The following is a 23141-nucleotide window of genomic DNA, read 5'->3' as shown; positions in this document are numbered from 1 at the left end:
CTTTAAAACATTATTTAATTGGGGCGCCTGGATGACTGAGTTAGTTGTGCATCTGCCTTGCGCTTAGCTCCTGCCATAGAGTTCCGAATCGGCTCTTTGCTAGGCGGTAAGCCTGCTTCTCCCTCTCCCTTTCCTCCTGCTTGTGTTTGTTGTGCCTGAGTTTTCGCGTCCGAGAGACCGTCAAGGAGCCAACACCGATGTAAACATACGAGGGTTTATTCAGCAAGCTTAAGCTTGGGCCCAAGTATACCTAACACAATGGAGTAGGGACTTGGACCCCAAACCAGATTACAGTCAAAGTTTTTAAAGGCAGAGTAGGGGTGGACTCGGCAGCGGGTGAGGACAAAGGGGCTGTTGTAAGTCTCTAAGGAATTTTGGAAGCAAGGTCTCCAGGACCTTGCAGGGCTAGCTATTGTTGGGAGAAAGGTTATTTATTACTGAAAATCTTCTCGTGAAACCCTTTAGATGTATACCAGTGGGCCATATACTTGGGAATGATTCTCGACACTATCTTGGAGGTTTAGAGATAAAGTTTCACATTTCTCCTATCAATTGTCCTTGTTAGTGAGATTTGGGCTTAGGAGAAATTTAACTTTATTTCCATTTCCTTCTGCCTCAGCCTTCTTTAGTTTTATGGTGGGGAGGGCGACGTTAGGGCTTGGGGAACTGCGTTACTTACCTTTGGAAATTGGGCTATTGTTAAGATAGCTTCTTTGTTGTAAATCTCCGGGACATTTGTAAACCAAGGGAGACTCCTGTCTTGCAGGATTGTGATCTCAGCAAGTTAGCTATTTGTTTTTCTTTTAGGGCAGCCCTGGGTGGCTGAGGATGTCACACATACTACCAAGGGGAGGGGAGTGGGTGGAAAGGGGGTACAAAGTGCCAGCTTTTGTTTTGTCAAGATGGCTGTACTTATGTCAGGGCTAGACTCGAGGTGGATACAGCCTTGTTTTTCTTTGCCTCGACAGTGTTCCCCCTCTCTCTGTGTCTCTGTCAAATAAATAACATCTTCCAGTGGATGTCTTTGCACCCTCACACACACCTGTGGAGGGTGATAATGATTTCCTTCTTTACTGATGAGAAAACTGAGTTTTGAGAGGAGTTAAGTGTGGGTAAGATTCCATAGGTGCTAAGTAGCAGAGTTGAATTTTGAGTCCATTCCATTTTCCACATCTGTGAAAACATGTGCTTTTTCCCTACCATATGACACTGCAAATAATGTAAAATGTGGAAGGAAGAGGATTCGCAGAAGAGGGAAACCCAGTCCCTGACCACTTTACCATTAGGATAATCATAGCTTGGCCCTGGTTATCGAGTTTGTGCTGAATAAATCTTATGCCTCATCATCGCTGTGAATTTTTCTGTGTGGGGTCTCGGCTGTGCTACTGCAGCTGGGCAAGTGATCTGGGATTCAAGTAGGGGGGGTGCCTGAATGTATGGAATTCAGTGATAGCTTTTATCTTTTACTTTTGCCCAGTCCAGGGATAGAGCTAATAATGCTTGAACTTCAAAGTCCTTGAGAGTTCTTAGCTGATACCATCCAAGCTTCAGTCAAACTAACCCCAATGAAGACATGGACTCCTAGGACAACTCCAGAGATCTCGGTGAACTCCTGAGGCTTCTGTCCCTCCACCCATAAATAAATGCTTTCAATACTTACCACAAAGAAAATGTAGAGACTGGGTATTCTGGGGACACTGATTTCTTTCTTTCTTTTTTTTTAAAGATTTTATTTATTTACCAGAGAGAGAGAGAAAAAGAGCAAGCGAGTACGCCCAAGTAGGCAGAGAGGCAGGCAGAGGCAGCGAGAGAAGCAGGTTCCCTGCCGAGCAAGGAGCCCAATGCAGGACTCGATCCCAGGACCCTGGGATCATGACCTGAGCCAAAGGCAGCGGCTTAACCTGCTGAGCCACCCAGGCATCCCTCTTTTTTTTTTTTTTAAGATTTTATTTATTTGACAGAGGGAGATCACAAGTAGGCAGAGAAGCAGGCAGAGCGAGAGGAGGAAGCAGGCTCCCTGCTGAGCAGAGAGCCCAATGCGGAGCTCGATCCCAGGACCCTGGGATCATGACCTAAGCTGAGGGCAGAGGCCCTAACCCGCTGAGCCATCCAGGCGCCCCTGGCCAGTGATTTCTGCCTCTGAACTCCTCCTTGAGTTTACACCTATCCTTTGATCCTGGTTTGATGTTCTGGGAAAAAAAAAATACTCCAATATACTTATTCGGGCTTTTGAGTCCTATATACCCTTTCTTCTAAGAGAGCTCACTTTCTTTTGAGAGAGAGAGAGTCGGGGGGAGGGACTGTGGGGGAGGGAGAGAGGGAGAAAGTCCCATGTAGGGCTTGATCCCATGACACTAAGATCATGATCTGAGCCAAAATCAAGAGTCCCGCACTCAACTGTCTGAGCCACTCAGGCACTCCTAAGAGAGCTTGCTTCTAACGTGTCACCCTTTCAGCATTTTCCATCTGTCATCCTTTATTGAACCTGAGACCCACAGTTAACTGACAAATCACTTGTATCAGTCAATGGCAGATTTGGTTCTGAGGACATGTAATCCCTGTTCAGGTAAATTTCCAACTAATGATGATGTCTCCCAATGTAACTTACCCAACATTGTATTTCATTATTTCCCTTTAATGTGGAAATTCTTTTCTAGTCCTAAAATGCATGCTGACTTTTTCTTAGGGTATTCCTGTAGCTAAACACCCTTTGCACTGTCCTAGGGCATAATCCAATACTTTCTCTGCAACCCCTAATGAAGGCTGCTCAGACCAACATTGCTGTAATAGTTCTCATTTGCTGAAGTCCCTCAACCCCTGATTGCTATGAATTTTTAACCCCAGGAATCTACCGGGAATTGTATGGAAATGTAATAAATGTTTATTGAATGGATGAGGAAACAGTGATAAAGATTGACCAGAAAAAAAGGTTTATTTCAAATCTTCATAGATCACAAAAATTCTTTTCTTCTACAGAGACCTCAGTCCATGGAACAGGGACCCCAGCAAAGCGGTTTTCCTTGTCGTTGGTGATCTTCAGGCATTTCCATGATCTGTGATAGTGGAAAGAAGAGAGAATCAAGATGGACTCGGGCTTCCTGAGTAGTGACTCTTCCATCCCTCAGATCTGGGTAGCATACTGTCTAAGGAGGCCTGATTGGCATAGTGGGAAGTGAGATTTATTACTTATAAGTATCCAACAAATAATCCTATGAACTATGTGAAGTTTGACTATCAGTGGCCCTTTCCCAATAAATGCATTTTTCTTTAATAAGTTGCACTGTGAGCAAGATGATGTCTATGAAAAATAGTTAGCCAGAATTTTATGGAGGGATGTAAGAGACAAGCCAAGGGGTTCTGACTGCATTTGGAAGGAAAGTGTATTACTTACCTTTGCTGCAAGGAGCATCATACTCAGCAATTGCGAACTCATCTGAATGAAAACAAAACCATTAGGTGAAGTGAGAGCGAAAGATTTATGGAATACAGGTCAGTTAAAAATATTTTATTATGGGAAGAATTATATCAGAAACATCAGCATCATCCATTTCATACATTGCTTGCTGTTTTATATGTTAACTCTTCAAATACAGTATATTTCTTTCCTCAGGGTCATGCTGAAATGTTCTATGATCTCACATTGTTTTGCAGTTGATTTATCTGAAGAAAAGGAAACTAAATATCCTACAGGTGGTCTGTGTTCATAGTTGATGTATTTGTATGATAGATAGTTTCTATAACATGTATAGAAGACAGAGAAGAGTCAGATTTGATGGGGACAAAATTAAAGAACAGTGTAATAAGTTGCCCCCACACATTTCTCAAATCTAAATTTTTGTGACCAGAAATTTAGTTTCTAAGTCAAAGTTTTTCACACTCACCTGTCTCATAGTAATCATAGACTTTCACTATGGCTGGCTTCAGCTCTATTACTGGGACATCTTGTAGAACCGTGAAGGACATGCTGAGTGTCTGATTTGTCACCTAGAAAGCAAAAGGGAATTACAAGCTTTCTTCTCTCTTCTTTGAATGAGTTTAATTAGTCATCTACTTTTGGAGAGAAAAACTTTTTATCGACTAACAGTGTCCTTAAGTGGCACAGAAAGCTCCCAGGGTGAATGAAAATATCCCTAAATTTTGCTTAAATAACCCCAACAATTCATATACTCTGATCAATACTGGTCCATGGGCTCTTTGTAAAGGGTGAATGGTACATGATTTTGTTGGGTGAATGGCGACATTCATTTTTCCATATCCAGAGATTTGGTATAGTTTTACTTCTCTATCTTGTAGAAATACTGTGTTGGCTTAACAAGTCATATAAAAGATCTATCATTACAGCCTTATTACAATTCCACAAAACTTGTAAAATATAATGTCCATAAATATAAGAATGAATAAATTATGTTAGAACACAGAACTATAAAATGAGATTGGCTTATTGGTTGACTGATCTTATCATTTTATGGTGTATCCTTGCTAAAATGGTCAGTATTTCCTCGTTTTATACTGTTGACATAATAATTGAGATGTGAATTATATAATTGATATATCTGAGGTATGATATATGTAATATGTAATGTATAACATCAATTATGTTGATGTTGATACAATAATATAAGGAAGAAACCAATGGGTTTCTTTCTTACATTACTTGATATCTTCCAAACAGGTTATGGACATAAACACATTGTGCAGAGAAATTTTTTGTTTATGAGGTCAAGAAGTATTCATATCCTCATATTATAATAGTCATTTTTTCTCACAGTCTTACATGAATTGCAAATAAAGAAGAGGAGAGTATTTACTGGAATTAATATTAGAATGCTCAAACTTTTGCCATGGAGGCGATGTCTCCAAAATGCCTTCATTCACTTTCCTTAGGATAGGATTAGTATATCTCCCTTTGAGAGATTATTGCCTATATTTTTTTTTGCAATTAGATTTGCAGGACTCTCACCTTATCCAGATAAATCAAAACATGGTTATTGTTGACTTCTGTTCGGCTCACATGGTTTGATCTTTCAAGCTGAAGAAAATTAATACATCACAAATGTTAATAAACAGGTGAAGCCTCTGGGAAAACCAGAGAAACGAAGAATTTTTATTACCAAATTAAGCCTGAGGGTAAAGTTTCTTCAAGGGATTTTTGTAAGTGAAGATGATAATGTTTTTAAATTAAAAATGAGAGATAATTGGGATGCAGGGTTTGATATTAGGACACATGACCTATGTGTAAAGTTGATATATCTGAAGAGAAGTGAAATAAGTATCCTAAACTTGGGAACTTTCTGTATTTCGATGTTCAATGTATATTCTATTCCTTCAAGAAGGAGGGTTTCTCTTAAAACTTTTCTTTTTGCTTGCTCTTATAGCAATCTCATTTTTCTCTGAACTTCTGTAATAATTAGAGTTTATATTTATTGGTCATTTTTATCTATTGGTCATTTTTGTATTTTTTTCCATTGGTGCATAAGCTTTATCTTCTTCTTTTTTTTTTTTTTTAAGTTTTATTTATTTAAGTAACCCTCTACACCCAAAATGTGGCTTAAGCTCACGACCCTGAGGTTCCAGAGTTTCATGCTCTTCTGACTGAGCCAGCCAGGAGCCCAAGCTTTATCTTCTTAAGTGTCTAAGCTCCATGAAAGCAGGAGCTTGCTGACATTCTTCTTCTAGTAGATGTGGTTCTTGGAAGGGAGCTGTTTGTAACATGAAACAGACAGTCTCTGTGGGTGTCATCAAAGCAGTGACGGGAAGCCTGCTGGAGCTGGCAAGGTCACCAAGTCTGCACGGAAAGTTCAGGAGGCTCAATGAATATTATCCCTCATGCCCTTCACCCCAGTCCTAACCAGCTGTAGAAGAATGGTTACAGTAATGTGTGTCTCAATTGGCCACTTAAGTTTAAAAGGAAGACTGGCTAATGATAAAAATGCCCCAGAAAACCTTCGGAGGGAAGAGAGAATGTTTTGTGGATCATTCATTTGTGTATATATGCGTATGTGTGTGTGTGTGTGTGTGTGAGTTTTAACTTATTAGTTTTAAAAACAAGTACTTTTTAATGGGAGAAACTTGACCAAAAAATTTGTCAGAGAATTTTGAGACCCCCTAAAACAAAGCTTAATGAGCAAGCCCACACACACCAAAAAACCTGTATACAAACATGTTAAATTCTATTTCTGACTTTGGAGAAAGTATTTTTTTGACGTTTCATAGAAGTGACTGAAAAGATTCTAATATTTTCTTAGTCCGGAGACACCTAAAACATTAAATAAAATAGAGCCTCCTGGACATACGCTAGACCTACCATTCTCACTGTTGGTTTCAGGGGAATGAAGCCGGACACCATCTTCACGTCAATAATCACCATGTTGGAGGCGGGACGACTCCCGGTGTAACTGAAGATTCAGGGAAGAAAGGAGTTAAAGTTTTCTGTGTTACTAAGTATTCTCCTTTTCTATGCCCAGAGCAAGCCCTCACTGCCCTCAAAGGTACATGGAGGGCTTCCTAAATGTCCTCCCCAAGCGGAAGCATTACAATCTCCAGGGAATGTGTTGAAACCACAAAGACCAGGCTGTACCCTAGACCTGATGAGTCAGGACTTCACATGTGTGGACTCGAGGCGGTGCAGTTTGAGAAAGCATGTGATGCAGAGCTGGGTCTGAGACCTCTAATCTCTGCCAGTTATTTGTGACATGTACTTTAACTTTTTTTCCTGAATAGTATCCCCACCCAGGTTAGAATATTCTTGTGGACAGATACATTTTTTGTTAGCCCTGGAGCCATCTGAATAGTGCTGTATATATATATCTAATTTTCTCCCAAATTGATTATTTTGTATAGAATCTGAGATTTATTTATTGCCAGTAGGAATTCTAATTAGAGAGTCACTACTTCCTTCTATTCATGCTTTTCAGGAATTCTCCATATCTGCCCTGGATAGAGCAAGGATGATATCAAATATCAAAAGGTCTACCATTATAGCCTTATTAAAAGTGCATAAAACTTGTAAAATATAAAGTCCACAAATGTAAGACCTAATAAATTATGTTAGAACACAACTATAAAATGAGATTGGCTTATTGGTCGACTGATCTTATCATTTTATGGTGCATCCTTGCTGAAATGGTCAGTATTTATATTCTATTACAATATTACAATATTCTATATTACATGTACATATACATACATGTACATTATACATGGAATATACATTTTATATTCTGTAATAGAATGAAATCCAAGAATGGATCTATGACATTAGTATTAAATCAGGAATTCAGGTCAGAGGCAAGGATGAATGTTCTCTGTTTTTAGCTGTTATTGAGGGGAATTAACCTTTAAATAACGAGATTCAACAAGCATAGATCCTGGAGACAGGACGTACCATGAATATATACCCCACCACAGAGAAATTCTGTATGAACCCGAGGACACACTGCTTTTTCAATAAACGTAGTGCAGATATTTATGGACATGCTGCTCAGCTTAATGGCAAACTCCAGTAAGAGGACTAGTTGTTATAAACAGAATTAGATGATTCAGGCAGAGGTCTTACCTGACCTTCAGTGAGATCTGGAAGCTGGTGTGGGCTTTGGGTCCATCACAACTTTGGGGCAGAGTCTGTACCTCCAAAGCAAATGGGAACTCTGCCTTTTCTGGCAGAATATTGTATTTCAGGGATGTCTGTGGAATATCAAAGACAAAAATCTGTGTTTCTTCTTCTCCCAATTTCCTCAACTCTTTCTCTGACTTGCCTTCTCCTCTGCCGAGTCAGAGATTAATGGCTAATGTGGACCAAGAATCTCACCTGGAGGTAGACACAACCTCCTCCTGTCACCGTCATGGTATATTCCTCAGGCACCTTCGGCAGTGAGGTCTGCTGTAGTAACAGGCGGTTGTCGTCATCCACTTGGAATTTGGCGACAAGTGTTCCCGAATGTTGGATGGTCACTTGTGTGGGCTTCCCAGTCCTGGTGAAGGTGGCTGCTCCGTATCTGGACAAGGCCTGGAGAGCCACCACTGTGTCCTGGAAGACAGGAGTGAGAGAACCTGCGTAGGCTTGGTAACCTTCTGAAGCCCAAGGGCCCACGTCAGCCGCCACAACGGGGGCCTTGATTCACTCTCTCCGGCTCCCCTCACTACTTAAATACTGGAGCTCTAATTTCAAGATTGATTCTAATCCTCAGATCGAACCATAACAGTCACATATCTGCTTTAGGAGCGCATTTTATTTCTCAGAAAATGGATCTTTCTCTATAAATACTTGTGGGATATGGAATGTGGAAAATATACATGAATTGGAATCAGTTAATGGCATTAGTTGTTTGCTCAGAGGTCCTACTTAATAACTATGGTCATACCCGCCACCATTCAGCCAAAATTCAGTCCAGCTCTCACCCCAGATGAAACTGCTCTGCGGTGAGGTCAGCGCCCTGAGGAAGCCCTAGGTCCTTTGCCACCATGATTAGGGTCATGCTTAATTATAATTATTTATGGCTCTCCCTTTTTTATTGGAAGTCTGGATTCCTCCCATCCCTACATGTCATATTCTCCATTCTCATCAGCACTGAACCTGAACCTGAATGAGTCTTTAAAGAATAGATTTCTTTTTTTCCAGATTTTTTAAAAAAATTATTTTTATTAACATATAATGTATTATTGGCCCCAGGGGTACAGGTCTGTGAATCATCAGGCTTACACACTTCACAGCACTCACCATTAAATAATAGATTACTGAGAAAGAATGGCTTGTAGTAAAAAGTATTTTTTTTCCATTCATATGGAAAAGTAAGAGATAAATTACAATGGAAAAAAGATGGGATGCCATTTTGTCACTTTCTCTTTCTCTTTTAGGTTTAGCCTGTAGGCTAACCTCTCAATTCTCTGAAGATGAAATGACCTGCTGTGTACATATTGATGAATGTTGGCTCAGTAAAAAAAATTCTTCATGTTCCTGGTGAACAGATGTTTGTATAGTAAGAGGTGAATAGTAGAAGTATAAAATGTGTCCACTTTAAAATAAGCCAGTTAAAGGGGACCTACGAATGGAGAGATTTGCAAGGAGAGGTTATTGGGTTTTGAGCAGCATTCCTGGGAACAGTTTGAAAGGTACTTTTGAAAGGCACTCTTAGAACTTCCAGAAGATTCCAGAAGGTAAGTTTTTTTGTTGGTTGTTGCTTTTTGCTTTTTTTTTTTTTTTTAATTCATTCTGCTGTGGCCATTGCATACCAGGTCCCATTTCTTTAGGGAGGTAGAATTTTTGTCGGGAGGAGAAGTCCATGATGGTAACAAGGATGGGGTCCCAGGATTGCAGACATTTTCTTTTTAGCCCTCTTTGACTTTCATTTTTCCTTATTTCTCACTATCCCTGAATATTAGTAATATTTACCTCATTCAAGTTATTTTCAACTTCAGTTTTTCTTCTTGTGTGTCTTTATAGCTTGTTCAAAACTATTTTTTTAAAGATTTTATTTATTTATTTACTTGCCAGAGAGAGAGAATGCGCAAGCAGGCAGAGTGGCAGGCAGAGGCAGAGAGAGAAGCAGGCTTCTTGCTGAGCAAGGATACTGGGATCATGACCCAAGCCAAAGGCAGCAGCTTAACCAACTGAGCCACCCAGGTGTCCCCAAAACCTTTTTAAAAAATATTTATTTATTTGACAGACAGAGATCACAAGCAGGCAGAGAGGCAGGCAGAGAGAGAGGAAGGGAAGCAGGCTCCCCACTGAGCAGAGACCCTGATGTGGGGCTCGATCCCAGGACCCTGGGATCACGACCTGAGCTGAAGGCAGAGGCTTTAACCCACTGAGCCATCCAGGTGCCCATCCCAAAACTTTTGCTACCTAAAGGTGAAGTGAAAGGTTCTGGGAAACACAGACCTGGGTGGAGGAGAAGCCCCCGTGGGAATTCTGTTGCTTTGTGATCCACTTCACGATGTGCGAGGCAGAAGTCAGCTCCTCTGAGGTTGGGGCAGGCTGGGCTGTGAGGTAAGCCAGGAGCACATAGGATGTCATCTCCACCTCAGCTGAGGGAGCCGGAGGTTTGTAAAAATGCCCCACTGGTTCCCTGGGTTTCTGAGGTCGCTCCCAATGGACAGAACTCTCTGGAGATGAGAAAAAGAGATTTATGAGTGACTACCTATTCTTATTTAAGTGAAGTGAAAGTGCCTAAGCCAGAGCTGAAGTGGAGTACACTCTTTAACCTTATCCAGACGCTTTTCCTTCTGTGTAAATCTGAACTTGTTTGTTTCAGTTAGGTGAAGGCAGACATGTTGCTGGAGTCAGAAGCCCACAGCCATCAAAGTTTCCAAAAAGTTGCTGTGGTTGGGTTGTTGGGGAGACAGAGCAGAGCAAGATCCCACACCAGCTGTGGGAATTTCCCCTTTTTGATGTTAATCAGACCTTATCTAGGCTTTGTTAAATTTTCTACAAATTTTTCTTTAAAAAAAATTTTTTTTTAAAGATTATATTAATTTTTTTGACAGAGAGAGGTCACAGGTAGGCAGAGGCAGGCAGACAGAGAGGAGGAAGCAGGCTCCTCACTGAGCAGAGAGCTCGATGCGGGGCTCGATCCTAGAACTCTGAGACCATGACCTGAGTCGAAGGCAAAGGCTTAACCCACTGAGCCTTTTTCTATAGAAGTTTCTTGTGAGGATCACAGATGACATGAGATAATGGAGTTCATACTCCTTAGGCCAGAAAAAGTACATAATCTTAAAATACCAAAGGCTAACGAAGATGGGAAATAATAGGAATTTACGCTGCCGAGGGAAGGAAGCTGCTCTTTGGAAAGCAATTCGGGTATATCCAGCAAAGAGGAAGATGTGCTTAGCCTGCTAATCAGCAATTCACTTCTTGGAAGTGTAGCTCAGAGAAACTCACACAGGTACAAGGAGGCATGTTTGTGAGTGTTCATTGCAGCGTGGTTTGCAATAGCCACAAATAAGAAACAAGAAAACGTCCATGAGGGAGAGACTCCTTACTATAAATCATGACCTATGTATATATTGTGAGATATTATGTGGCAGTGAAAACAATGCATTAGAGCCACAGGCACTCATATGGGGCCTCCTCTTCCCACAAGGTTCAATGTCAAAAACAAAAGGCAGACAAACAGGCAAGAAAACAAGATGCAGAAATACTCAAAAGTGTGATACCTTTATGTAAAGATGAGGAACACGTAAAAATTCCAAATATTGTTTAGAAATAGGTATGTAGGAAAAATAAAGAAACCCAGGGAAATTATAAGGACAAATTCAGGATAATGGCTACCTTTTGGGGTGGGAGTGGTACACAGGGAATTTTTCCTGCACTGGTCATTTCGTGTTTCTTAAACTGGGAGGAAAGTATAAAGTGGTTTACATATCTGAAATATTCCCAATACATTTTAAGGATAAGCAATTAATGGCACTGTCAAGGGTGAAAGGTAAAATATGTTTTACTGGATAAAGTATTATTTGTATTTGCATTTTCTATTTCTTTGACCCCTCATATAGACCACAGCACACATAGAAATATCGTGTGAATATGAATAGATTTGTCAACATTATCAGACTTTTGATATGAGCATAAAATACCATAATTTATTTGTGAGGTGACTTCCTTCACTCTTTTCTTATGTTTAAGAAGGTATGATGCACCAGGAAAGGACTGGGTATATCTTAAGAATGGCTATTAAAGGGGCACCTGGGTGGCTCAGTGGGTTAAAGCCTCTGCCTTCAGCTCAGGTCATGATCACGCGGTCCTGGGATCAAGCCCCGCATCCGGCTCTCTGCTCAGCAGGGGGCCTGCTTCCTCCTCTCTCTCTGCCTGCCTCTCTGCCTACTTGTGATCTCTGTCTGTCAAATAGTAAGTAAAAACTTAAAAAAAAAAAAAGAATGACTATTAAAATCATGATAGGCAATCCTGTCACAGCACTTACTTGTACCATATTATTTACTAAGTGCTTTGCTTGTATTCATTCATTTAATATTGACAGAACCCTATGAGGTAAAGACTATTATCCGCATTTTATCATTGCAGGAACTGAAACACAGACATGGTAAGTGAGTTGTCCAAGGCCTCGTAGGTTAAGAGGCTTTGGAGCTAGTCTCTAGAGGCTGGGTGTCTCACTACTACACTACACTGCCTCTTATCTTTTGATGTGTGACTTGCTTAAGAGAACCCAGATTTTATAGTGATATAGACAAAAGAAGACAGGGGAAAGGGGTCACAGGATGTAGGTGTGGGGGTTCTGCTGTACGGTTCTTGACACAGAGAATGGGGGTGGGGAGAGGACCGCAGATGTGCGCTCACCTTCCTTCACGGCTTCCTCATGAAGGGAGCTGAGTACGTCTCTCCTCTTCTCCTGGTTACCTGCCAGGGCGAAAGCGTAGGCCAACAGTGCCTTGGTGTAGACATGCTTTCCATGGGGTCCTTCCTTTGCTGACTTCCAGGCGGACTCCAGGCAGAACAGGGCATTGCGGACAACGGGGTGCTGGGGTGGGGAACAAGGAGGGAACCAAGGAAGCACAGGTCAATTTCCAAAGGCATGTGTTCATCTATTCTCATTCTTGTGGATGGAGAGAAAAGTATCTTCGTGTTATCATGACATTCATAAGTCAGGAACACAGGCCATATTTTTAGAATTCATTTTGGGTGTGTACATGGCAGCAGTGGGAGGTCCATACGGGAGAAATAGCATCTCTGGGATGGTGTCAATCTTTCTTAGTGGATTGTCCAAATTTTCTGCTGATCTGGGAAGCACCATCCCAGGCATAAAGGGAGAGCTGACACCGGACTTTGAGCAGAGGGCTGGTTCTGACAGCAGGGCAGTGATGTCACTGCATCTAGAACTACACAGGGGAGGGGGTGGTACCTACAGTGGCAGGGAGAGGAATCTCCAGAAGGGCAATGGTGATGTAGGCAGAGAGGGTCACTTCGTCTTCCACTCCACCCTGTAAGTGAGAGTCAGAGGGAGAGATCAGAGTAATTTAACTTCTGAGCACGCTCTTCACCAGCTCTTTGCCTTCTGCTGTGTCCTGGAATTTATCCCGATTCAGATTCCTCCCCATGGGGCCAGTTACCACAATCAAGCTAAGTCCCATCCCCTCTTTCTTGGTACTATCCAGGTTTCATTTATTTATTTTTTAGTTAGTTAGTTACCTTTGCTAAAATATTCCTATATTATTACCTCTTCTCATCCTTGTGGACATCATAAATGGACAAATCAAAACTAATTCCAAGGGCGCCTGGGTGGCCCAATCTGTTGTGCCTGCCTTCAGTTCAGGTCATGATCTCAGGGTCCTGGGATGGAGTATCACATCGGACTCCCTGCTCACAAGAAAGACTGCTTCTCCCTCTCCCTATGCTGCTCCCCCTGCTCGTGCTCTCTCTCTCTCTCTCCCAAATAAATAAATAAAATCTTATTAGAAAAAAAAACAAAAAACCAAAATGAATGTGAGAACACCTCACCTTAATGGCATTGTTGAGCAGAGACCCGGAACTCCTGAAACAACCATTGTCCTTCTGCCTTTGGGAGAGCCAGATGAGGGCTTGGGTGATGTGTGATTTCTCGATAAAGATGTAGTTTTGAGCCTGGGCAAAAGTCTTTATTACAAAAGCGGTGAGCCTGAGCAGGGCGGAAGAGATGATATTTATGTTGTTACAATAGTTTTATAACTGTGGCACAGAAAAAGCTTCCTATGACACTGCTTACATTTATGTGAGTCACCTGACAACTATTCCTGTGTATTTAGAATTCCCATTGTCTTTAGACTGCTTGATTTGTTGGCTACATCTAGTATTTCCTTGCTGACTCATTTTCTCATTGCTACAGAGAGTCTAAGAACTTCTTCTTTTTTTTTTTTCTTTTCTTTTTTTAATATTCTATTTATTTATTTGACAGACAGATCACAAGTAGGCAGAGCGGCACGCAGAGGGCGAGAGGGGGAAGCAGGCTCCCTGATAAGAAGAGAGCCTGATGCAGGGCTTGATTTCCAGACCCTGGGATCATGACCTGAGCCGAAGGCAGAGGCTTTAACTCACTGAGCCACTCAGGCACCCCATAAGAACTTCTGATGTTACTTGTTTTTACTTATTTGAGTAAGGCTTTCTTCTCATTAGAGATTTCCTTCTGTAGATGGCAGAATCTCCTTACTTAGAAGGTTGAATAAAAAAAGAATAATAAAAAAAAAGAAGATTGAATAACTTCACACTGCTTTGGTTTGCCTTTGGGATTTTATTTATCCATTTATTTTTAAGTAGGCTGTACATCCACCTTGTTGCCCAGCACAGGGCTTGAACTTGTGACCCTGAGATCAAGACCTGAGCTGAGATGAAGAGTCAGGTGCTTATCTGACTGAGCCACCTCGGTGCCCCACACCTTAAGGATTTTAAAACAATGTTGCTTGTCACTGGGTTCTCCTCTTTTCTTTCTTCCTATGAGTGAATGTATTCACAGTCAGGATGACCATGATATAAAAACATATTAAAAGCTGAAGTGAACATCTAGAAATTAGATGTTTATCTAGAAATTAGATGATATGTTCACTGGTAATGTATTAAAAAACTCATGGCTATGGGAACTATTCTAGAAAAAAAAGTAACCATTAAAAAAAAAGAGCTGTTTCTGGGTGTCTGGGTGGCTCAGTCAGATAACCACCTGAAATTAACTGTCTGACTCTTGATTTTTGGCTCAAGTCATGATCTCAGAATCATGAGATCGAGCCCCACGTCGGAGTCTGTGCTGAGTACAGAGGCTGCTTAAGATTCTCTCCCTTTGTCCCTCCCCCTGCTCGTGCGCTCTTCCTCTCAAAAAACTAGCTGTTTTAGAAAGAATACCTTGGTTATTACTAACAGGATAAATTTAGGGAACAAATCTAACATATATTTGAATGTCAGCTTTTCCGCTTGTTACCTTGCTATATTTGTCAAGTATAACCAACTAGAGGTTTAATAATACATATCTGATAAGGTTACTGTGAATGTAATTGTGATAATATATGTAAAGAGCTGGTAAAAAAATAGGACCTCAAGGAACTGTCAATCACTTACCAGGTATTGCCCTCATTCCTGCCATATTTCTCCCCAAAGGTGCTATAGGAGCCATCATGGTGCCTGTAATTCAGCTGCCTCTGGTAACCTGAAACGGAAGGTTAATGAAACAATTTGATCGACTGTATATGTTGCGGCTAGAGAAATTACTAAAATGCTTCAGTTTCTCTTGTGATATTTCCTAAATTTTGCGGTCCTATGTTACAAGGTTCTTCATTTTAAACATTTATTAGAGGCTGGACTCTGGATAATCTTAAAATTAACTGTCCTTCCTATCATAGTAACTATGATACTATGATTCGCTAACATATACTTGATAAGTAACTCAAGCCTATTAGGAAATCCAATCTATTGTTAAAATGACACTGTGAAGTCTTCACTCATTTAATCACTCACCAGTATTGAGGTAGCCAATGGCCTTGGACATTACTTCTGGAGTCAGCTGTTGTGTTTTATTTAGATAATCCAGAACATGGATGTTGGGAGCGAAGAGGACCATATTCTGTTCTCCGCAGCCATACGGCATTTGGAGGAGATTTTGTATGTTTTTCATGGCAGAGCCCAGTATGTCTCCTAGAGAGTGAGAGAGATGGGATGTGATAAAGCTTATAGATTATAATCTATGTGAATCATTAAGAAGAAATGAATAATTTTAGGAAGATTGAAAAATAAATATTTTTAGGAAGGGTGAGCTGTCCAGGGACAGAAGTATGATTGGGAACAATACAAAAGCCCAAAGAAAGAGGGAAGAATCAAGTTAATATTACAATGGTGATTTTGAGTATTTATGGAAAAGAATAAAGGAAAAACAATCAATATAGGAGAATAATTCACTAGGGCTGGAGCTTACCCACTACGAAGGTGGAGGCTCGGGCAGATTCTTCTACTACATTCTCTGGCAACTTCAAAGATAATTGTTCAGATACCTTAGCACCTAGAGAAATAATGGAAATTACTTCTGCCATGTAACTTCTTGAAGAGCTCCAAACCCAGAAGCCAGAACTGTGCCTTACACTTAAACTTCTGAAAAGTTGTCACTATTTTAATATGCTTGTTTTATATGTGTGTGTGTGTGTGTGTGTATTTATCTTAAATGTGTACGAATGGGAAACTGAGATTTCCAGAAATTCTCCTTCCTCATCCCTCTTTTCCCCCATATGTAGAGTATATTCCAAAAGAAGGCTACAGATTGAGAAGTGTCCATGATGTTGTGACTCTGTTGTGGTCATCCGGTGGCTAGCATGAGATGGTTATCCCAAGATGATCTCTTTAGTGTTCATCTCTAACTTCTTTATTCAACAGTGTAATGAAAAAAACCCTAATGTATACATAAGCAAAGAAAAAAATCTCTGAAAGTTTCTGAATTCTATAATAATGCTCTGTCCTCACTGCCATCAAATTTCACCAGATATGAAGATAGTATTTTTGTGGAAGATGTGAGAGTGTGTGTGGGGGGGTGAAGATGAACAACGTTTGACTCACTGAAAATAAAATAATTGCTGGTGACAGGCATATATGTACCGCCGTTTTAGTCCTGGTAAATTTCAGGATGATGAAAGAGAAATGTATTTATTTTCATGCTGCCCGCCTTTCCTCATGAAATTAATATTGAATTTTTGTCAAAGGGTACAAAATTTCAGTTATGCAAGAGGATTATGTTGTAGAGAACAGTGCCTACTATTTAATTTAAATTCAATTGATTAACATATAGTGCATTGTTAGTTTCAGAAGCAGAGCTCAGTTTCATCAGTCATATTTATATAACACCCAGGGCTCATTCCACCACGTGCCCTCCTTAATGCCCATCACCCAGTGACCCCATCCTCCCATCCCCCTCCCTTCCAGGAACCCTAAGTGGGCTTCCTGCAGTTTTTTTTTTTTTTTCCTTTAAGATTTTAAGACAGCACAAGCAGGGGAGAGGGGCAAAGCGAGAGAGAGAAGCAGACTCCCCACTGAGCAGGGACTGTGATGTGGGGTTTGATTTCAGGACCTGGGACCATGACCTGAGCTGAAGGAAGATGCTTAACTCACTAAACCACCCAGCCACCCATGTTTCCCCTAGTTAAGAGTCTCTTATGGTTTGTCTCCCTATCCCATTTTGTCTTATTTTATTTTTCCCTCCCTTCCTCTATGATCCTCTCTTTTGTTTCTTAAATTCTACATATCAGTGAGATCCCATGATAATTGCTTTTCTCTGACTGACTTATTTTGCTTAGCATACTACCTTTTAGTTCCATCTACATTGTTGCAAATGTAAGATTTAATTTTTTGATGGCCAAGTAATATTGCATTATATAAATATATATACACCATGTCTTTTTTTATCCATTAATCTGTCGATGGACATCTGGGCTCGCTCCATAGTTTGGCTATTGTGGACATTGCTGCTCTAAACATTGGGGGGCAAGTATCCCTTTGGATCATGTCATTTATATCTTTGGGGTAAATACCCAGTAGTGCAATTGCTAGGTCATAGGGTAGCTCATTTTTAATTTTTTGAGGAGTTTCCATTTTGTTTTCCAGAGTGGCTGTACCAACATACATTCTAGAACAGTGCCTACTATTAACAGTATCATACTTTACACTTAAAAACTTGTTAATAAGATAGATCTCACATTAAGTGTTCTTATCACATAAAACTATAATAAGAGATATATCTGTAAGACATACTTGCATATATATTATTCATATGTTAAAGAAACCTCTCTTACCTTCATTCAAAAAAATAAGAAAACAGATGCCATAAACAAAGGTAAAAGACAAATTGCCAAGCGAAAAAAATTGCAACTTATTTGATAAAAAATCAGTGTCATACAGATGAAGCAGAAAAAAAGACAAACCACTAGAACCTGAATGGTCAAAGGATATGAAGTCATTCATGAATATGTAAAAATAAGCTCATATTCACTTGTGAGTATAGAAATTAAGATAGAAACAACACTATTTTTCATGCAAATTTTTCATGAAAATTGAAAACTCTGATGGTTAAAGATGATGGTGATTGTGCAGCACAATATAAACTGGTGAGACTATTAACACATTTAGGTAATAAAAGAAAGGTTTTTAAGTTCTATTAAAATTTAAGAATATACATGTTCCCTGTTAGAAATTTCACATTTTGTTATCTACCTTAAATATACTTGCATGTATATATAAGGAGGCATTCATTCATTCATTCATTCATTCTGGCAAATAGTTTAAAAAAATTGATCAATAGCTAAAAAACAATCAGAACCATGATATATTGATAGTATGGAATTAAAAGGGACTGAAAAAGATTACCTACTTCTATAATTTAATATGGCTAGATTTCTAAAATAGGTTGCTCAGTAAAAAGTTATAAATGTTAGTTACAGAATGAAACATATACCAGTTATATAAATCACATATGTAAACATTCATGTGCACAGTATTTCTAAACATATATGGATGATCATTAAAGTATTGAAAAAGTTTCCCTTTAATATGAAGTTTTATTTTGTAAAGGAGAATATATTTTTGTATTACATGGGAAATTAAGTTAATTTTAATAGAACTACTTGATGATTAGCCCTAGATACATAAGAAATAAATAAAAAATGAAGAACTCAGTAATGGAAGACATACCAAGATTAAAGGATTTGGTGGCAAACTTACTTAAATTTTAAAATAAGGCTAAACAACCAGGCAATTGTGTTTTTAGAACACATTTTATATATTTGAAGTCTTGAGAGTATAATAAGCATAATAAACAGAACTGCTTATTATACAAAGAGAAAAGAAATATATATATAAATATTATGTAAACTGAATATTATATAAACTGAAGAGAAAGGCAAAAAGACATGTATGATATTGATTTGACATTGTTTGAGGTGAGAACATACTGTGCTGATAACTTTCTTAGTGTATTAACATTCTGTGTTTTTGTTTAGACTAGAACACTCTCCACCAAAATAAAGTTATATCTTCTACTGTGAGTTTCTTTAGTATCTTCTCAAATGACTGATAGAACATTAGGTACAAGATTGGCATCAAACAAATAATGATATGACAATAATGGTATAGGCTGAGACTATTCTTTCTTTAGGACACAGCATGGTCCCATTATCAAATGCTCTTGCCTATGCAAAACTCAATGATGAGGTGGCTTGAATTTGGCTACCCATATGGTATGTAACCAAATATTCAAGGAAACATTGCTTTTGGCAATATTCATTGCCTATGTAACCATTGCCTATGTAACCATGTCATACATAGAAGGACATCTGGGTGTTTGTAAAAGTGCTATAACAGGTAAAAATTTGGAAAGCATGGGCTAGGGATAGTCTCCTGATCAAATTATGTGGCTTCTCTAGGAACTAGTTGCCTCATTTATCAAATGGGTCAAGCTCATAGGGAGGTGTAGGAATAAGATATAGGATTCTCTCAACTTTAAATATTATAGAAACTTTAGTCAGTGCTATTCTAATTATGATGAATGACTCTTACCTGATGGGCAGAGCAGGGAATTAAATGTTGCTTCCTTCTCTAGTCCTTCAGGCTGTAGGTGGAAAGAAAGAAAGGTAGAGGTGAGAATGGACAATTATGTTGATAGTGGAACCACCAATTTCCTGATCAGGAAGAGAAGAATTGGAGCTGACTTCCAATTGTATCACATAAAGAATTGTTAAGTATAAGCAATATGAAGAACAGAGAGGAGAAAATGAGGAAAAATTATGTAAATATCAAGAGAGAAAGATAGAGATTGAGAGATAAAGAGAGAGAAGAGAGACTATTGTGAAATATTCTTATGTACTTAAGTATTATTTATAATCTTATGTGCTTTATGTATTATTTCACCCTTCTTATCTAAAACTTGGAACCTTCAACGCACCATTGTTTTTATTGGCTCATGGTGACCTACCAAATAGGTAGGCTTACTTACTTCAACCAGCAGGGACTTAATAATGGTGTCCTTCTTGCCATATTCAGGGACCACCACCACCTCAGTCCCACATAGCTCTTGAGACTCCAGTGCCTCTGCACTCACGGTGAAATTCACATTTCCTAAAAAAGGGGCAATACAGATGAGCACCATCTCCTTCTTTCTCCATGTCTCCAAACCTCAAGATTTGTTAAGTGTTCAATACTTTGTAACCTTTTTTTTGTTGTTGTTTTATGAAAACACAGGAGCAGGAATGGAAGCAGCAGCAACTAGAGGCTAGGGACCCTGAGAATCCAAGGCAGAGATAGATGGAGGCAAGCGAAGGGAGGGGATAGTCTTCTAGACATCCTAGAATAAAAGACAAAGGAAAAAGTATCTACAAGGCAGTGGCAGCAGGGATGGGGTGTGTGTATGGGGGGGGGGGCATGGTCTTTGCCTGAGGGAAGTAGCACTAGATGTAAGGATCCAATCCTTGAGTAGAGAATTGTCTCTAGGAGACTGTTCCTCACCTAATGCCTTTGGCCTTACTGCCCAGGACACGGTTTGTCGGCCGTTCCCACAGATGCAGTGAGACTCTTGTTCCTTCTCCTGGACTAGGAATGCAGGATTCAGTTCTAGCTGCACACTAACCTGAAACCCCAGGTGAGACAAAAAGACAGATTAGAGGGAGAAGAGAACCAAAGGTAGAATGGTTTGAAAAAAAGCATATTGGGGGACTGCTTAGATATTAAGTTGCCTACTACTGAAGCTGATCTAAACATAGACTGACTACCTAACAGTGGATCTGACATTGAAATCTTTGTATTTTAATCTGCTCTTTTGTGGGGTGACACAAGAGGTCAGGAAAAGTAGAACGCCCCTGCCTGCAGAACTTCTACTTCTTTGGCCTGGAATCTTGACCATTCCCTCAGCTCTCCCAGCAGAGTGTTCAAGATTTATAAACTGTTATGGGTTCAGCAGAGGTAAGATGCTCACAAATAACTTTCAAAGTAAGGCTTAATCTAATTAATGCTTTATGATGATATACAAAAGTTAAATATATGGAACATACAAGTCAAAAACTTGGATCTAGGACATGAGAATGAAGTCTACTGATTTTTGTTTGCTATGTCAGGAATCTTCATATTGTGAAAACTTCCTAATCTTATGGGCAAGGGTCAGAAGCTTGTTTGAAGTTGCAAGTATATGGAAATATCAGCAACCATAGCTTCTATCACATCTGAATATCTCTGAGAGTATTCCTCCTCGGGTAAGAGCCCTTTATACACAGAAGCTTGTCAGTATTTCAAAGAATAGGATTTTTAATTTACTTGACTGCTATACCTGTGTTCAATTTAGAAAAGAGAGGTCTTTACCTGGATGCATTTGGGAAGGTAGTTGAGGACAGTGGCCTTGAGTGTGAAGGCCTCTCCACGGATCACAGAGTAGGGCATTGTGAGTTCCACAAAGAAGGGCTGGAAGGCTTGGAAGGAGGCAGGAAGAGAGAGACCAAGTCCAGTGACATTGGACAGGCAGAAGGCCCCTGCCTTCCACTCCGTGATGGTATCAGGGACTCTTACTCCTACTTCGGCCACTCCTGATGAGCTGGGGAGGATGGCAATGTGAAGAACAGAAAGTGAGCAGTTAAAGAAATCCTTTCTAGGAAGAGAATCCCTATAAATAATTCTATTGTCATGACTTATGCACCCAGTAGAAATGTCAATAAAGGAGAGTATCATCAAGACTCAAAGTGGGAAAATGTAAGAAGTCCTTTACTTCCAATTCTGTTTTCAATTCTAGTCTTTATCAGAATTTCCTATAGACACAGAATTATAGCATTTTCTAGTATAGACACTATTGTTATGAAATAAATATGTATTTTGAGATTGCTCTTAAATTTTACTCTTTAAAATGCTGTTCTAATGAAGGCAGGCTTTTTAAAGTTTTAATTGTACTACTACGGTGTGTAGTTGGCCTGACTGATTCTGTTTTTAACTCAAGATTGTTGGCCAGTGAAGAATCTCATATAGGTGTTAGTCTCTGCAGGGCCTGGTCATATTTACTCCTTATTCCCATTTTCTGGAAGTGTTAGAATTAACCGTGTGCAAAATTTCTTAGCTCTGATGCAATGTGTCTAAGAGATACTTGGATATTGAAAAATTGGCTAAAAATGGAAAATTGTGAGAAGTCTATATCATTGCCTTTTTATATAAAGAAAGTTACTTACTCTAACACCAGCAAGTCCCAGATCCACGTCTCAGGGAAGTACTTTCGCACAGTCTCTGGGGGAGCCTCGGAAACAAGGGCCATCTCCGTAAATTCATTGCCTTTTTGCAATTCAGATACAACTATGGTGGGTGGGGGGGAGACAGAAATAATAAATACACAGATAAAGAGATTATAATACATTCTACAGAAGAAATAAATAGGGTGATAGAATAGACAAAAACCAAGAGAGGATGCTTGGGTGATAATGGAAAGCTTCCTTGAGGAGGTGATATTTTTGCTGACTCCTGGAGTCTTAGATGAGTTCTAAGTGAGCTGGAAGAAAAGAGTCACAAGCAGAGGGCAGAGGCCTAGAGGCAGAAGGAGCTTGGGATGGCCTATGGAGCAGAAAAAGAGTCTTCTGTGGTCACTGCACTCTGTCTCAAGAGGAAAATGATAGGAAGTGTGTTAGGAGGAGGAGAAGACTCAGTTTCCATTTAGTGTGTTCCTCTTTGGGATCAAAGAAACATCATACCCAAACATGAAGACAATGGCTCTGAGAAAGTTTATAGGAGTGAGGGATCAAGGATTAAAAAAATTCTTTATTTCGACATGTGCCAGAAAGTCAGTCAGGTCTTTTCACCTATTTACCTTCTGTTAATGGTGTACTGGTAAATAGTCAACAATCAGTTCTCTGAAAAAAGTTTGTACATATATATATATACCTTGTACATACATAAGTTTACTATAAATTCTACTGTAAAGGATGGTAGACTTTTATTTATAAGTAATAAAAATATATAATATTTACTTAAATTCCACATAACCAGTTAATTTTCACCAAACGCTTTCTTTGATTTTTGACACATTCCATGATTTGACAAAATCAGACTAGAAATAAGTGGTTGGTTACTATCTGATTCATCAGTAAAGTAATCCATTTCATTGACAAATGAATGTGACTTCAACATGAATATTGGCTGTTAATTTTGGTAAGTTAGAGCTTCCTTATCTAACCAG

At 39.5% G+C, this 23141-nt stretch overlaps 2 protein-coding genes across 3 annotated transcripts in view; one reads left to right on the top strand and one right to left on the bottom strand.

The window, feature by feature from the left end:
- KLRG1 (killer cell lectin like receptor G1) overlaps nucleotides 1-3267 on the top strand; it is a 371299-nt gene extending 368032 nt beyond the window's left edge. For both annotated transcript variants that reach the window (XM_045073431.1, XM_045073427.1), the window contains exon 10: nucleotides 2977-3267. In XM_045073431.1, coding sequence (XP_044929366.1) covers nucleotides 2977-3033 — 57 coding nt within the window. In that variant the 3' untranslated portion in view covers nucleotides 3034-3267. The remainder of the gene's footprint in view (nucleotides 1-2976) is intronic.
- Nucleotides 2908-23141, bottom strand: part of LOC101679871 (alpha-2-macroglobulin) — a 40022-nt gene continuing 19788 nt past the window's right edge. The window contains exons 18-36 of the mRNA XM_045073425.1: nucleotides 22144-22264; nucleotides 21293-21521; nucleotides 20447-20567; nucleotides 19938-20059; nucleotides 19502-19553; nucleotides 15882-15965; nucleotides 15428-15604; nucleotides 15032-15119; nucleotides 13451-13607; nucleotides 12859-12933; nucleotides 12293-12473; nucleotides 9878-10101; nucleotides 7808-8026; nucleotides 7556-7683; nucleotides 6305-6395; nucleotides 4961-5029; nucleotides 3882-3984; nucleotides 3392-3433; nucleotides 2908-3053 (exon numbers count right to left, since the gene is read on the bottom strand). Of these exons, the coding sequence (XP_044929360.1) occupies nucleotides 3037-3053; nucleotides 3392-3433; nucleotides 3882-3984; nucleotides 4961-5029; nucleotides 6305-6395; nucleotides 7556-7683; nucleotides 7808-8026; nucleotides 9878-10101; nucleotides 12293-12473; nucleotides 12859-12933; nucleotides 13451-13607; nucleotides 15032-15119; nucleotides 15428-15604; nucleotides 15882-15965; nucleotides 19502-19553; nucleotides 19938-20059; nucleotides 20447-20567; nucleotides 21293-21521; nucleotides 22144-22264 (2300 nt within the window). The 3' untranslated portion in view covers nucleotides 2908-3036. The remainder of the gene's footprint in view (nucleotides 3054-3391; nucleotides 3434-3881; nucleotides 3985-4960; nucleotides 5030-6304; nucleotides 6396-7555; nucleotides 7684-7807; nucleotides 8027-9877; nucleotides 10102-12292; nucleotides 12474-12858; nucleotides 12934-13450; nucleotides 13608-15031; nucleotides 15120-15427; nucleotides 15605-15881; nucleotides 15966-19501; nucleotides 19554-19937; nucleotides 20060-20446; nucleotides 20568-21292; nucleotides 21522-22143; nucleotides 22265-23141) is intronic.

This window comes from Mustela putorius, unplaced genomic scaffold (assembly GCF_011764305.1).
Source record: "Mustela putorius furo isolate JIRA1106 unplaced genomic scaffold, ASM1176430v1.1 tig00537227_pilon_pilon_pilon, whole genome shotgun sequence".
In the NCBI taxonomy this organism is placed as follows: domain Eukaryota; kingdom Metazoa; phylum Chordata; class Mammalia; order Carnivora; family Mustelidae; genus Mustela; species Mustela putorius.
This window is presented reverse-complemented; position numbering and strand designations above follow the sequence as displayed.